The sequence below is a fragment of the Ruditapes philippinarum genome, unplaced genomic scaffold, assembly GCF_026571515.1.
Source record: "Ruditapes philippinarum isolate M1 unplaced genomic scaffold, ASM2657151v2 ctg623_1_1_1_1, whole genome shotgun sequence".
Taxonomy (NCBI): Eukaryota; Metazoa; Mollusca; class Bivalvia; order Venerida; family Veneridae; genus Ruditapes; species Ruditapes philippinarum.
Window position 1 is genome coordinate 425747 of NW_026856414.1, and position 14988 is coordinate 440734.

The 14988-nt window shown below is 32.4% G+C and overlaps 1 protein-coding gene across 5 annotated transcripts in view; it reads left to right on the plus strand.

Annotated features, from left to right (window-relative positions):
- Positions 1 to 14988, plus strand: part of LOC132746440 (protein fantom-like) — a gene marked incomplete at its 3' end in the record, with an annotated part of 40692 nt that overhangs the window by 7130 nt on the left and 18574 nt on the right. For all 5 annotated transcript variants that reach the window (XM_060735584.1, XM_060735588.1, XM_060735587.1 and 2 more), the window contains 14 exon segments: positions 735 to 812; positions 2261 to 2333; positions 4623 to 4693; positions 6354 to 6459; positions 9009 to 9155; positions 9887 to 9960; positions 10422 to 10561; positions 11392 to 11498; positions 12082 to 12199; positions 12649 to 12767; positions 13088 to 13189; positions 13574 to 13648; positions 14380 to 14573; positions 14833 to 14902. In XM_060735584.1, coding sequence (XP_060591567.1) covers positions 735 to 812; positions 2261 to 2333; positions 4623 to 4693; positions 6354 to 6459; positions 9009 to 9155; positions 9887 to 9960; positions 10422 to 10561; positions 11392 to 11498; positions 12082 to 12199; positions 12649 to 12767; positions 13088 to 13189; positions 13574 to 13648; positions 14380 to 14573; positions 14833 to 14902 — 1474 coding nt within the window.

Consider the following 14988-nt stretch of genomic DNA (forward strand, 5'->3'; position numbering starts at 1 on the left):
AGAAATGTTTTATTTGCATGGGCTAAGTATTTAATCTGTGTCGGCAGTCATAAACAACGAACATGTACTCCAAAGCACATTAAAATTACCACATGGTAAACTAGTGACCATATAAATGCTTTACAAATATTCATTAACTGAACAAACATTATTTTTAATCCCGTTTCCACACCTTAATTTGATACATTCTATTATTAGTTAATTCGACTTAATTGCCGCGCGCATGCAGTACTGCGTGACGTACGGAAAATATCCTTCCCTGGTTGGTTGCTATTTATGTAAATACTTTAAATAGTAACGCACAGAATGCCCTCATGAATGATCACTCGTTACTTTACATATTAAATGTGTGATTTTCCTCCGATTTTATTTTTGTTTTCGAGGGAATTTTTTAGGTGGAATGCCCTGGCTGATTTGGCGGAAATAAAAAATAATCTGATTTTTTAAGCTGAAAAAAACTTTTGAGTCGGGGCATTCTCGCTGGGTCGGCCGGCAATAGCAAACAGATAATTTTTTAAGAGTGGCCTGATATAAAATTTAAAGATGTTGTATAAAAATATTCAAAACATTGAAGCATGAATTTTAGATTCAGGCAAATGAATTTTAGCCCAGAAATGATATATCAGTGAGATAAGATATTAAAATTATAAACTGTATGAAAGAGACATGAAGTTAGATACTTAACTCAAGCATGTATATTGATAGAGAATTATTTTATTATTCTCTTGTTTCAGGGGAGGCCACCCTAGTCCAACAATGCACAGACAAAATCATAGTGTATTTGAAGACACAAGAATAGAAAACCAGAAACTGTAAGTTTGTGTGTATAGCTTATAGTATGTGAAGGCATTTTTTGATATATTCCAAGATATTGTTTTCAGCTTTGAGGTTTCAGTTTGAGGTGCCCCAATTTTTATGCCCCCACAATGTGGGAGCATATAGCGTTGCACTTGTCCGTCCGTCCGTCCGTCAGTCCGTCCGTACGTCCCGAAATCTTGTGAACGCAACTCCTCTTAAACCGGATGGCAGATTTTGCTTAAACTTACAGGGATGAACAACCTCAATGTGTAGATGGTAGTAAAGGAAGGAATTTTCGCTGCGACCAAATTTAACAGAATTATGGCCCTTTGTTGATTTTTTCACTAGATACTATGTAGAAATTTTGTGAACGCAACTCCTCTTAAACCGCATGGCAGATTTTGCTTAAACTTACAGGGATGAACAACCTTAATGTGTAGATGGTAGTAAAGGAAGGAATTTTTGCTGCGACCAAATTTAACAGAATTATGGCCCTTTGTTGATTTTTTCACTATATACTATGTAGAAATTTTGTGAACGCAACTCCTCTTAAACCGCATGGCAGATTTTGCTTAAACTTACAGGGATGAACAACCTTAATGTGTAGATGGTAGTAAAGGAAGGAATTTTTGCTGCGACCAAATTTAACAGAATTATGGCCCTTTGTTGATTTTTTCACTATATACTATGTAGAAATTTTGTGAACGCAACTCCTCTTAAACCGCATGGCAGATTTTGCTTAAACTTACAGGGATGAACAACCTTAAGGTGAAGATGGTATTAAAGGAAGGAATTTTTGCTGCGACCAAATTTTATAGAATTATGGCCCTTTGTTGATTTTTTCACTATATACTATATAGAAATTTTGTGAATGCAACTCCTCTTAAACCGGATGGCAGATTTTGCTTAAACTTCCAAGGATGAACAACCTTTATGTGTAGATGGCAGTAAAGGAAGGAATTTTTGCTGCAACCAAATTTAACAGAATTATGGCCCTTTGTTGTTTTTTTCATTATATACTATGTAGAAATTTTGTGAACACAACTCCTCTTAAACCGGATGGCAGATTTTGCTTAAACTTCCAGGGATTAACAACCTTAATGTGTAGATGGTAGTAAAGGTAGGAATTTTTGCTGCGACCAAATTTAACAGAATTATGGCCCTTTGTTGATTTTTAGTTTTCAATTTGTGGCACATGTAGTCCAAAAAATATTTGACCTAGAGTCATAAGATTGACAGAACAGTGGCGTGTGGGGGCATCTGTGTCCTATGGACACATTTCTAGTTTCTGTTAGGGTTGATAATGCCATATAAAAAATGTCATTTTGCTTAACAATTGTTGCTTATTTTAAATTGTCAATGTAATTTTTTTGCTTTTATTAGAAATACTTTAAGTTATAGTATGTTTACTGTTACTATTTCCATTTTCATATTTGACAATAAAGTTGTTGTGTTGTTTCAGAGAGAACTTGGTTGCTCAGCAACAAGAACAATTAAATATGTATGAGCTAGAAATGAGGCAGCTGAGAGAACAGGTATGTTATAATTACATTATTATAAATTCTATTTAACTGGTATATTTATGTTGAAACAAGAGACAAATGAGCCGCGTCATGACAAAACCAACATAACGGGTTTGCGACCAGCATCCGCGCAGTCTGATCAGGATCCATGCTGTTCCCTATCAGTTTCTCTACTTGTAATAGGGTTTGTAAGCGAACAGCATGGATCCTGATCAGACTGTCCGTCAGTCAGTCCGTCAGTCCGTCCGTACGTCCCGAAATCTTGTGAACGCAACTCCTCTTAAACCGGATGGCAGATATTGCTTAAACTTACAGGGATGAACAACCTTAATGTGTAGATGGTAGTAAAGGAAGGAATTTTCACTGCGACCAAATTTAACAGAATTATGGCCCTTTGTTGATTTTTTCACTACACTGTAGCCTCGATAACTCGCTCTTCACTATCAACGCTAATCTCAGTAGAGCGCTCATAGACCTTGGCTCCGAAAAAAAACAAAAAAAAAACAACTTCCCCCCAAAAAAATTTTTTTTTTTAAGTAGACTAAGATTTATAGCGCGCTATAACGCTTGCTCAATTTGATAGCCAAGTACAATAAACAATTGTTATTAGGACATTTATGATCGCCAAAGGTGTGAAAAACATGCCCAGGTAAGCGTTTATCCGCTCTTTTGTTGTTTTACCTGTCTTCAAATTGTTTCCAAAATCTCAAATTCATATCATAACTGTTACATTGGCATTCGGTGGTGAGTATAAATAAACTAAAATTCACACACATATCTTTGACATGTAAACCTCGCTGAATTAAATAACCCACAAGCCCAAAATCAATTTGAAATCCTGCACTGTAAATAGAGCGGCCATGACAGGAAGTAATTGGCGTTTGATTTACTAGGGGACACAACTAAAGCTGGACTGTAAATTACAGTGTTATTTACAGTCCAGCTTCAGTTGTGTCCCCTAGTTAATCAAACGTCATTACAGTAATGGCTACCTGTTTTACACTACATTCATGATTTATAATTTTCTTTCGAAAGTTTTTCCTTTCTTTTAAATATAATTAGTATTATTTGTGAATATTATATATGTTTACATCATTGAATGGTTTTAGAAAAAGATAATGTCGATATTCATTGAACAGTAAGTAAAAAAATCAGCGTTAAATATATATGCAGTGGGTGGGGTAATGCGGTAATTTCGCAATGAGCGTTCTAATGAGAGCCTCGTTAGAACGAGGTGTAGAGACATTGGACCCCAACATGAGCGTTTTAATGAGGCTGAAGTGTATATACTATTTAGAAATTTTGTGAACGCAACTCCTCTTAAACCGGATGGCAGATTTTGCTTAAACTTACAGGGATGAACAACCTTAATGTGTAGATGGTAGTAAAGGAAGGAATTTTTGCTGCGACCAAATTTTACAGAATTATGGCCCTTTGTTGATTTTTTCACTATATACTATGTAGAAATTTTGTGAACGCAACTCCTCTTAAACCGGATGGCAGATTTTGCTTAAACTTACAGGGATGAACAACCTTAAGGTGTAGATGGTAGTAAAGGAAGGAATTTTCGCTGCGACCAAATTTTACAGAATTATTGCCCTTTGTTGATTTTTTCACTATATACTATGTAGAAATTTTGTGAATGCAACTCATCTTAAACCGGATGGCAGATTTTGCTTAAACTTACAGGGATGAACAACCTTATTGTGTAGATGGCAGTAAAGGAAGGAATTTTTGCTGCAACCAAATTTAACAGAATTATGGCCATTTGTTGATTTTTTCATTATATACTATGTAGAAATTTTGTGAACACAACTCCTCTTAAACCGGATGGCAGATTTTGCTTAAACTTACAGGGATTAACAACCTTAATGTGTAGATGGTAGTTAAGGAAGGAATTTTTGCTGCGACCAAATTTAACAGAATTATGGCCCTTTGTTGATTTTTTCATGGCCCTTTGTTGATTTTTAGTTTTCAACTTGCGGCACATGTAGTCCAAAAAATATTTGACCTAGAGTCATAAGATTGACAGAACAGTGGCGTGTGGGGGCATCCGTGTCCTATGTACACATTTCTAGTTTGATATGGAAAATATAATCACATGCAATTATAAAGCAAAAACAGAAAATTGTAGAATTCACTGTTTTGAGCCCCCATTTGTAAAATGATATTTGCTATTTAGGCATTGACTTATCATAGGGTCGATGAAAATATTATTGTTTATATCAAACTTATTAAGTATAAAGAAGTTTGGTTATTACAGTGAAAGCATTTGATTAAAAAGCATTACATTTATTTTAGGTACATCTGAAAGAAAAAGAATATGAGGAAGATTTAACAAAGATAAAACATCAAATTACAGCTGAACAAAGGTAATACCTGTGATATACTGTCGGGGCTCACACTGGCTCAAATAAAATAATAGCCAATATTTTTAACTTAAAATAATAATAGCCAAAAGTTAAGCGGACTATTCACGATTTAGCGATTAACAACATAAGCAGTTTATTAAATAAACATAACATATAAAACTGAAGGATTCTCAAATAAACTGATAGTCATTTGTGTATATTGATAACTTAAACACTTGCAAACTCATACCACAACTTTAATTGTTATTAAAGAACAGAATAAAAATGTCATATAGTATAATTACTGTATATCAATAATATTAAAGATCCATTATGAATTTACATAATGCTATTATCATACAATTTCTTTTTTTTGTTCCAATCAAATTTTGTCAGCTATAACCCCTGTCAATTTCCACATTTCACACAGAACTGGAGTAGATTTAGGTCATATTAGCCTATAGAAATAACACTTGCAAACTCAGTCACAGAATGCAGCGTTTTATCTTAATAAGTTACTGAAAAATGTCATCATCACCAATGTAATACAATTTTTCTGCCATGATAGTAAAGATTTTTAAACAGAACATAGCCTATTTTCACCTTTAAAAAATATCAAAATTATCGGTGTCGCGAAAATATGTGACAATCAGACTTTTTCCTGTTTTCTGAAGAAATATTCACAATTTTGGTTGTTGTGAAAATAGTTGTTTGGAAGTTAATACTTTTTAAATATTTTATCATTGTTTTCCACTGGCGATTTAGTCAAGCAGCTTAAAACAAACAAAAAAATCAAAATTTGCCATTACTGCAATTTACGGTAAATTTTCGGTTGGTCAATATCCAGTTTATCAATTTTAAGACGATTTTTTTGTGGCTAATTGACAGATATTTGATGGCTATTATAATGCTGGACAATATCTTTAAAGTACTAATACACTTTTACATCTTGCATGTATTTTTATAACCTCGGGCAATATGGTAAGCAGCACGTGACCGATAAAAAGTTGACACTCAATTAAATCCACCCCGCTGGTGTTAATTGGGTCTACTGCATTCTTTATTGATTTTTACACCTTATATAAACACTGTTGGAAGTAAAAAATAATTGCCAGATTTTGTAGCCAAAATGCAAAAATAATCGCCAATCTTATAAAATAATCGCAAATGGCAACTATGGCGACCGACAGCATGAGCCCTGTACTATGTTTGATATCTGGGTCTTTATGATTACATTAATGATGGTTATTAATAAAGCACTTTGTCATATTAGATGTTTCAAACATTACAATCGGTGATTTTAGTATGTTAACAGTTTTATAGTTGTTATTTTGTCCATTGTTTTGTGCAGTTATGTTTAAAACTACCTAACATCTGGTCTTAACTTTTAAAAAAAACCAGTCCAATCGAAAAAATTCAAGTCATTTTATTTAAACAAAAAAGTCAAAGTGGAAAAGAGCATTTTTCAATATTCAACAAATATTTGCTAATATTTTGTATTGTTCATGGGTCGTCTTTAATTTAGAATAACATGTGTTGATGTTAGCAACCAAAAGGTACCTGTTAACAGTCAATAGTAAACTGGATATATGTATTGGCTGGCTTGATACTATACTCCATTATCATGACAATTACCCAGGGTTTTAAATTAATTATATTGATATGATGTGGTTTGTTTCAGGACAAATGTTCAGGAAAATATTGACATGATAAAACTTCAGAGAGAAGTTAAAGAAAAATCAACGAAGTTCCTCATGTTACAAGAGAAATATAGCATGTTAGAAGAGGTAGGTTTGTCTAGATTAATATGAGCCGCGTCAAGACAAAACCAACATAGTTGGTTTGCGACCAGCATGGATCCAGACCAGCCTGCGCATCCACTCAGTCTGATCAGGATCCATGCTGTTCGCTATCAGTTTCTCTACTTGTTATAGGGTTTTTAAGCGAACAGCATGGATCCTGATCAGACTGCGCGGATGCGCAGGCTGGTCTGGATCCATGCTGGTTGCAAACCCACTATGTTGGTTTTGTCGTGACGCGGCTCAATTATGATTATTTGAGAAGTCTTAAGTCACGACTTAAACCAGGCAGTTGTTTAATATTGGTCTCACTTGCTTGACCTCAGTATATTAAGATATAAGTTTATTTTGAAAGATGTGTTTAGCATTAAAATTATTTTATTGGCTTCCTGTTTTATGTAATAAGGCAACACATTTTATACCAGAAGTTAATATAAATAATTGTTTTCTAGTAATGTATGATACACAGTGTAGAAATAAAGCTAAAATTTATGTATAGACATTGTATTTGGTTTAAGCATGGATAATACAGTCATTTGGTTTAAGCATAAATAATACAGTCTTAGTTGCCCTCCCTAGCAGTTAATTTAGTAACATATAAACAAAATAAACTATAACTTCATATCATGGATAAAATCATATGTTTTTGTCAGCAAATATCTAGACTCGGATTGAAAGACTTAATAACAGAGGCAAGTTTGAATTCCTGATAATGTACAGGAAAATTATATTTTGATACATTCAGCTCCCCTATTCTAATGTTATTGTTATTTATTTGCATGTCAAGATAAGTTACTTTGATTTTTTTGTAAAATGTTTATGTTACAATTACATGTATGTGTTTTCTGTATATATATGCACATGAAATTTTTAGCTCGACCATTCGAAGAATATGAGAGCTATTGTAGTCGCCCCGGCGTCGGCGTCCGCGTCGGCGTCTGCGTTGGTTAAAGTTTTTTGTAAAGTCAAATATCTCGATTATTGCTTGAGATATTCAATTGAAACTTACAATACTTATTTATAGTAACAAGGTACATCAGATTGACAAGTTGGATAACTCTGCCTACAATATTGACAGAATTATGCCCCTTTTTAACTTAGAAATTTTGGTTAAAGTTTTTTGTAAAGTCAAATATCTCAATTATTTCTTGAGATATTCAATTGAAACTTACAATACTTATTTATAGTAACAAGGTACATCAGATTGACAAGTTGGATAACTCTGCCTACAATATTGACAGAATTATGCCCCTTTTTAACTTAGAAATTTTGGTTAAAGTTTTTTTGTAAAGTCAAATATCTCAATTATTGCTTGAGATATTCAATTGAAATTTAAAATACTTTTTTATAGTAACAATGTACATCAGTTTGCAAAATTGCATAACTCTGCCTGCAATATTTGCAGAATTATTTGCCCCATTTGAAACTTAGCAATTTTGGTTAAAGGTTAAAGGTCTTCAAAGGTATTTACTTGAAACTTTACACATGTACTGAGGGTCATAATTTGAGGGTCATAATTGTATGTCACTGACCAAGTTCCACAACTCTATCCTGCATTAAGGCTGATTCATATCCCCTTTTCTACTTATTCTCTTGGTTAATGTTTACATGCAAGTTTTACATATCTCAATAACTATTAAAGATATTTATTTAAAACTTCACATATGCATTTAGGGTCATAATTGTAGGTCACTGACAAAGATCCATAATTCTATCTTGCATTTAGGCTGATTTTTCTCCCCTTTTTCAACTTAGAAATTCATGGTAAAGTTTTGCTTGTAAGCTGTTATCTCTATAATTACTGAAGGGTTTGTGCCTTTTTTGGGACAATTATATGCATTCATAATAATAAAGCAGTGATTTACTTGATAAAACATCTTAATAACATGCCTTTTTTACCTTTTCTGTCAATTTTATGTATTCATAGGTAATTAGTATTATTATACTCAATGAAACACCCTTGTGACATTACCTTCCGAATAGTCAAGCCAATACTGTATACTTAGACTGTCTCTAAGGCCTTTAACATGAATTTATAAAAAAAAATTAGCCCTTTTGTGAACTTAGAAAATTTAACATTATCAAGCTCTAAATTTTACGTTATCAAGGCTCTTTTACTATCAAGCACTTAGAATAGTCGAGCGTGCTGTCCTACCGACAGCTCTTGTTATATATGCCCTTTTCTATCTAGTATAACATTATGTCATGACATATTGTTTACACATATGTTACAATGTATGGAATCACAATGTTTTTCCAAAAAGTTAGCAATGATTAAGTTACACTTGCAAACTTATCAATGGCATTGCATTTAGCTGTTAACTCTTGTGGAAAATTGATTCAAGATTTTCTGAAGAATATAAACATGTAAAGTCGAAGAACAATGTTATCACGATGATAGAAACTTATCATCAACAATATTTGTAACTTTTACCTAAAATGTGATTTTTTTGTAACATATTTATACTATAAGATTTTTTCAGTGCATGTTGTTAAATTGTTAAATATTCTCAAATCGTGTGTATGATATATTTTAGAATTTACGAAGTGTAAAAAGAAGCCATGACACATTATTGATGGAAATGGAGAATATAAACATGCAGTATAAGGAAGAACAGAACAGAAATCTAGCTTTACATAATGAACTGAAACTTGGCTCTAGTAACCAACATAAACTTATTGAGGTTTGTATTGCATTATATTGAGGTATGTATTGTTTGCAGAACAGAAGGGTGATATGCAGGGTTTTCAACTTCTGTTTGGACAGATTCTTTGCATCTTAGATTAAGTTTTTGTTCTGCAAATCTTAGCATACAGACCTTTCCCTTTAACTATTTTATTCATAAAGTATACAAGATTTGTCTTAGGTTCTGTTTTTTGTGGAAAGTAAAGTCTTTTCATGCTGAAGTTGGGCCAATGCCGAGTAGTTAGGGTTGTTGCCTTCAAACCACTTGCTCCTCACCGCTGTGGGTTTGAATCCCAATAGGGACTTCGGATTTTTTTGTATGTGAGGAAGTTATCAAGCTAGCTTACAGAACGATGGTGGTTCTACTCAGGTGCCCTTACATGCCTGAAATAATGCACAGAATGGCACCCGAGGTCTTCCTCCACCAGTAAAGCTGTAACGCTGCCATATGATCTATACTGTGTTGGTGGGAAGTAATACCCAAACAAACAAACTGAAGTTGGGTGAAGTATTTATCTTCCTTTGAATTTTAGGAATATATTAATATATATAAAGAAAGTAAAAATAAGCTGCTAACAGAACCCTAGTTCTAACCCTTGGTCAAACTACACTTTATATAAAGGCTTACCTGATTTTAATACTAGTTGAATATACTTTTCATAATCTCTCAAATGTTTGAAACAATGTCGTGAAACATTTGTTTGTAAACATGCCTTGTTTATATTATAGATGCAAGAACAGGTGAGCAGTTTAAACAAAGAGATAGCTGTACTAAAAGATGCCAATGAAAAACTTGTTAGCAGGTATGTATGTGTATGCCAACATAAAAATATCCAACATGATTAATGATCAAATGCTTAATGTTGAGTAGCACCTTACCTTCTTAAAGGGACTCAACTGAGGGTTTTTGGTATGACAGGACTGGAAATATTTTTCCGAGATTTGTGTGCCATGTAGGTGCGAACCAATAAATTGTATGCTGATTTTTAGATCATTCTCTTGTCCTGTTTTTCCACAATAATCATTTTTATTGCGTAAATTGACATAAAAATGAAAAGTGTTGCTAAGAAATGCACACAAAAATCGATGGTCAAATTTAATTCTGAGTTTATTTCTTTATTTCCTTTGTAGATTATCCCATAAAACTGCTTCACTTGATCTATGCAAGAATTTGTAATATAAATATTTATTCTCAGATGTAATATTAATATTTATTCTGAATTTTGATAAAAATTATATTTTTTTTTTCAATTGTGTGTTTTAGTGCATTTGATATGGAGAGAGAACGAGAGTGGAGGCAGAGAGAAAATGCCCTCAAAGTTCAGATAGCACAACTTGAGGCTACACTAAAAGCTGATCTCGGGGAGAAGGGTGGAATACTGGACAAACTGGCTATTGAAAAAGGTATTTTTTCTATATTATTTCTTGAATTTGTAATGTTTTGTAAAGCATAAATGGGATATTCCTGCAACATAATAAACTAACATTTTGGAGATACCATTTCTTTTCCTAATAATGTAATCTTGAAATAAATAATCAAGACTATCACATGGACATAGAAGTTTAAATATTTTATGCTTGTCATTTATATATCATTTACATTTACTAATAATTTTCTAAACAAATATTTTGGAAAGTTTGTTGGGTATCAGTCTTTATCAGAAGTAGAGACTTGTATGCTTCAAGTTTTTTTTTACAAACACAATATACTTACAATTACCACTATGAAAAAATCAGTATCCCTCCTACATGCAAGCTTGTACTTGAAATAATGGAAGGGTCAGTTTGACTGAAATAGAAGATAATGAATGAGAGTAGATTTAATACTAAATTTATTGAATTAGTTGGATAAAATGATATTATGTGAGCCTCTGGCAAGCATAATATTGTTTTATTCAATGAATTCAATAAATTTAGTATTAAATCTGCACAAATATAATATTCTATTTATCACATATCCAAAAAAACGATTAGGAGTTTAAAAAAGTCATTTTTCATTGAAACACGTTTTTAGTGTAATACTAAACATGCGCTTTAACACTATGTTTGTATATATGGCAAATGATGTCACAGCAGAGTGTTATTACACTAGTGAAATATTGTTAATATTATTAATTGACTTTGTTACACTTCTGCGCCATTGCTTATGTGATAAAAATAAGTTTTGTTGAGAGGCTACTTAACATTACCTGCAAGTATCAGTAATTTAAACTTTAATTTGCTTTATTTTATAGATCAGTATGACACCATGGCAGCAGAATATAGAGAAATGCAGCTGAACCATTACTCCTTAAAGGAGAAATATGATGATCTAGTAGAAAAAATGAAATTCTTTACAAAGGTGAGATGGCACTCTTATTATCATTGATTTACATGACATAGGTTAAGAAATAATATACATTTATTTGTGTAAATTCAAATTTTTTTTATTAACTTCATAACATAACCTAAACCAGCTCTGGTGTTGACGTGTTGTACTTCTCCATTTTCTTCTTATTTTGTTACCTTTATCACATGCACAATATAAGACCATAAGGGGAGAAAATCTATTTTGATAACAAGTATGATCCAGAATGACATTGCTGGCTTAATGTTGAATATCTAGTATAAATACAATGATGTACATAATAAATACATCATTGTTAGACCTATTTCTTGTATTTTGCTGTCAGGGATTTTACTATAACAGGTCACACTCAGTATTTCAGTGCCTGCCGTGACCCTGACTTAGGAAAATATAAGACCAAGATCCCCCTATACACCAAAAAGAAATCACATAAAGCCTGTTATATAGTCTTTTGCTGATGATGAATTTATAGTGAGAATTCTAAGTTCAAGTAATACACTTCTCAAATTGTCTCTTTGTAAGGTTATGAGATGAAATGGCAAGTATTTTACACTGATTTATTATTATATTATGACAGGAGAGTGCTGTAGATTTCACAGAAATTGAGGAAGCATTGGTGCTAGTTAAACAGAAGAAACAACAACTACAGGCGCATCCTGAATTCTTACAGAGAGTTGATGATGAGCTAGATAAAGGTATGTTTACTTATCTGTTATATAACTTAAGTCTGAAACATGTATCTATATAAATAATTTACATACTGTATAAGTGGTTAAGATAGCAATGTGGAAATAATTGTGAATTTCGCGATTTGACAACAATTTCTATAATTTCCTCTGGCGTAAATATCAACCAACCTGTTTTCAATTTTCATGCGACTCTGAAATTGGCTATTCACTAATATTTTCTTATGCGAAATGTCTGGAATTATAAATTCGCTAACTTTTCAACACGGAAATATCCGCTTATACAGTAAGTTAACCATGACAATATTCTTTGACCAACTGCTGAGTTACCGAGTGTGTTCAATCTTTTAATCTTTGTACATTTTTGGAAGCTATGTTTTACAATTACATGCAGATATACATGTATAGTAAAAGTGGTTGTATTGTAAGATAATTTGAGATATATTTTGTATTTGTAGATGCTCAGAGAAGGTTATTAGATTTACAAGCAGAATATGCTGAGACAGTACATGAGCTGGAGAAAACACGTAACATGCTTGTTGTACAACATAAAATAAACAAAGATTATCAACAAGAGGTACATTTGTGTTTTCTTGATCATACATTTTATACTTATTATCATATATACAATATATATGCATACCTGAGAAAGTTTTAATAGATTTAAATTGCCTGTTCACCTGTGTGTATGTAAAGTTTATTTGAGTCTTTTATTTCATTTGTTATGACCTTGAACTTGAAGTAAAATTTTGTAAATTGACTTTCTTGATATATCTTTGACTTATATTTTTACTTGAATTTATGAAAAAAGTTTTATTTCAATGACATTGCCTGTATCAATATATGATAATTATTTTGATTTTGTTTAAACACTGACATTGGTTTAATTTCTACTAGGTTACCCTGGCAACTGGTAAGATAGATGAGGTAAAGAAGGAGTATGAGTTGAGACTGGATGAATACGCTAGAATGTTGGACATGAGACAGGCTAGAATTAAGGTAATTATATCTAAAGATACCATACACTCAGTGAGTGTTTAACTTTGTACTCTATAGTTATACTATAAATCTATGGATTCCTGTCAGATGATTGATTCATCTTTTGATGATTGATTCATCTTTTGATGATTGATTCATCTTGTGATGATTGATTCATCTTTTGATGATTGATTCATCTTGTGATGATTGATTCATCTTGTGATGATTGATTCATCTTGTGATGATTGATTCATTTTGTGTTGGACACATTTCTAGTTAATATATGTAGTTAAATTTTCTTCTTTTTTTTTGATTGATTAGGTAAGTTATAGACCAAAGTACTTATTTCTAACAGTTATTTACTAAAATATCAACAGTTATTCAGTAAAATATTTTTATTTACAGAAATTGGAGTCACAATTGAGAGATGTAGCTTATGGAACAAAACAATACAAGATAATGCCACCTACTGATGATATGGTATGTGTTTTAAAACTTAAATAGATTGTCCTAGCAGAGGTGGTACTTTTTTCACACATCTTAATGCTCCAGATTTAAATTTCAATTTGGTTAATTGAAGAGATGTTAAAATTTTCTTTGGAACAAATTTTAAATTTGCTTTGGAACATATTTGAATGATCGGAGTAGAAAAACATTTGTATTTAGTAACGAACGCCATATGACCTATACTGTTTTAGTGCAACATAAAACTCAAACAATATAGAGTGAATAACACAAATGCAAAGAATCCCCAACTCTAAAAATTGAATGATACCAATACATTCCTAACAATATTTATAGAAATGTCTGTAGGTCACATGGATTATTGATTATATTTGTATAGTAAAATATCAAATTGAACACAATTATGGCAGTGTAAAGTTATTTTGACTTTTACATTTGCTCTCACCACTTACACTTGGATGGACATAAGGCCACGTTAATGATCATAATTGAGCCGCGTCATGACAAAACCAACATAATGGGTTTGCGACCAGCATAGATCCAGACCAGCCTGCGCATCCGCGCAGTCTGATCAGGATCCATGCTGTTCGCTTACAAACCCTATAACAAGTAGAGAAACTGATAGTGAACAGCATGGGTCTTGATCAGACTGTGCGGATGCGCAGGCTGGTCTGGATCCATGCTGGTCGCAAACCCATTATGTTGGTTTTGTCATGACGTGGCTCATATATTTTCTATGATTTAAGGATGATGATGTAGTACAGTTTGATGAGACAATTCATCTGGAGCGTGGTCAGAACTTGTTTGAGATACATGTTACCAAGTTATCATTATCTTCCGAGGCCATCCGTCTCCTTGGTGATGAAGAACCATCATTGTTCTGTACCTGGGAATTCTTTGAATATGAAATACAGAGTACCCCAGTGATGAGGGGCAGCAAGTAAGCATGAAAAATAAATATCACAAAAATTTGGATTTGAAATTAAAAGTTCATGTTTTCTTATATTTTATTTGCCTTACAATGACTTGAAAAGAGGAAGATTTCATTAATAAAAGTAATATAAAGTGATTGTGTTTTTAAATGAAAGTATTATCATTGTCATAGATTTATTATAGTATGATAAAAAATAGTTGTATTTTTTGATGGCATGAAATTAAACCAATCTGAATTTCTGATTGATTGTTCTGTTGTTTTTCAGTCCAGAATTTGACTTCACTTCACAGTATGTGGTGAAAGTGGATGATTTCTTCCTACACTATCTACAAAAGGTACGATGTTTATTTCATTTATAATTGATAGCTTGATAAATAAATCCTTATCTCTTCTTTTATTTATTCAATTTTTCAACTTGTTT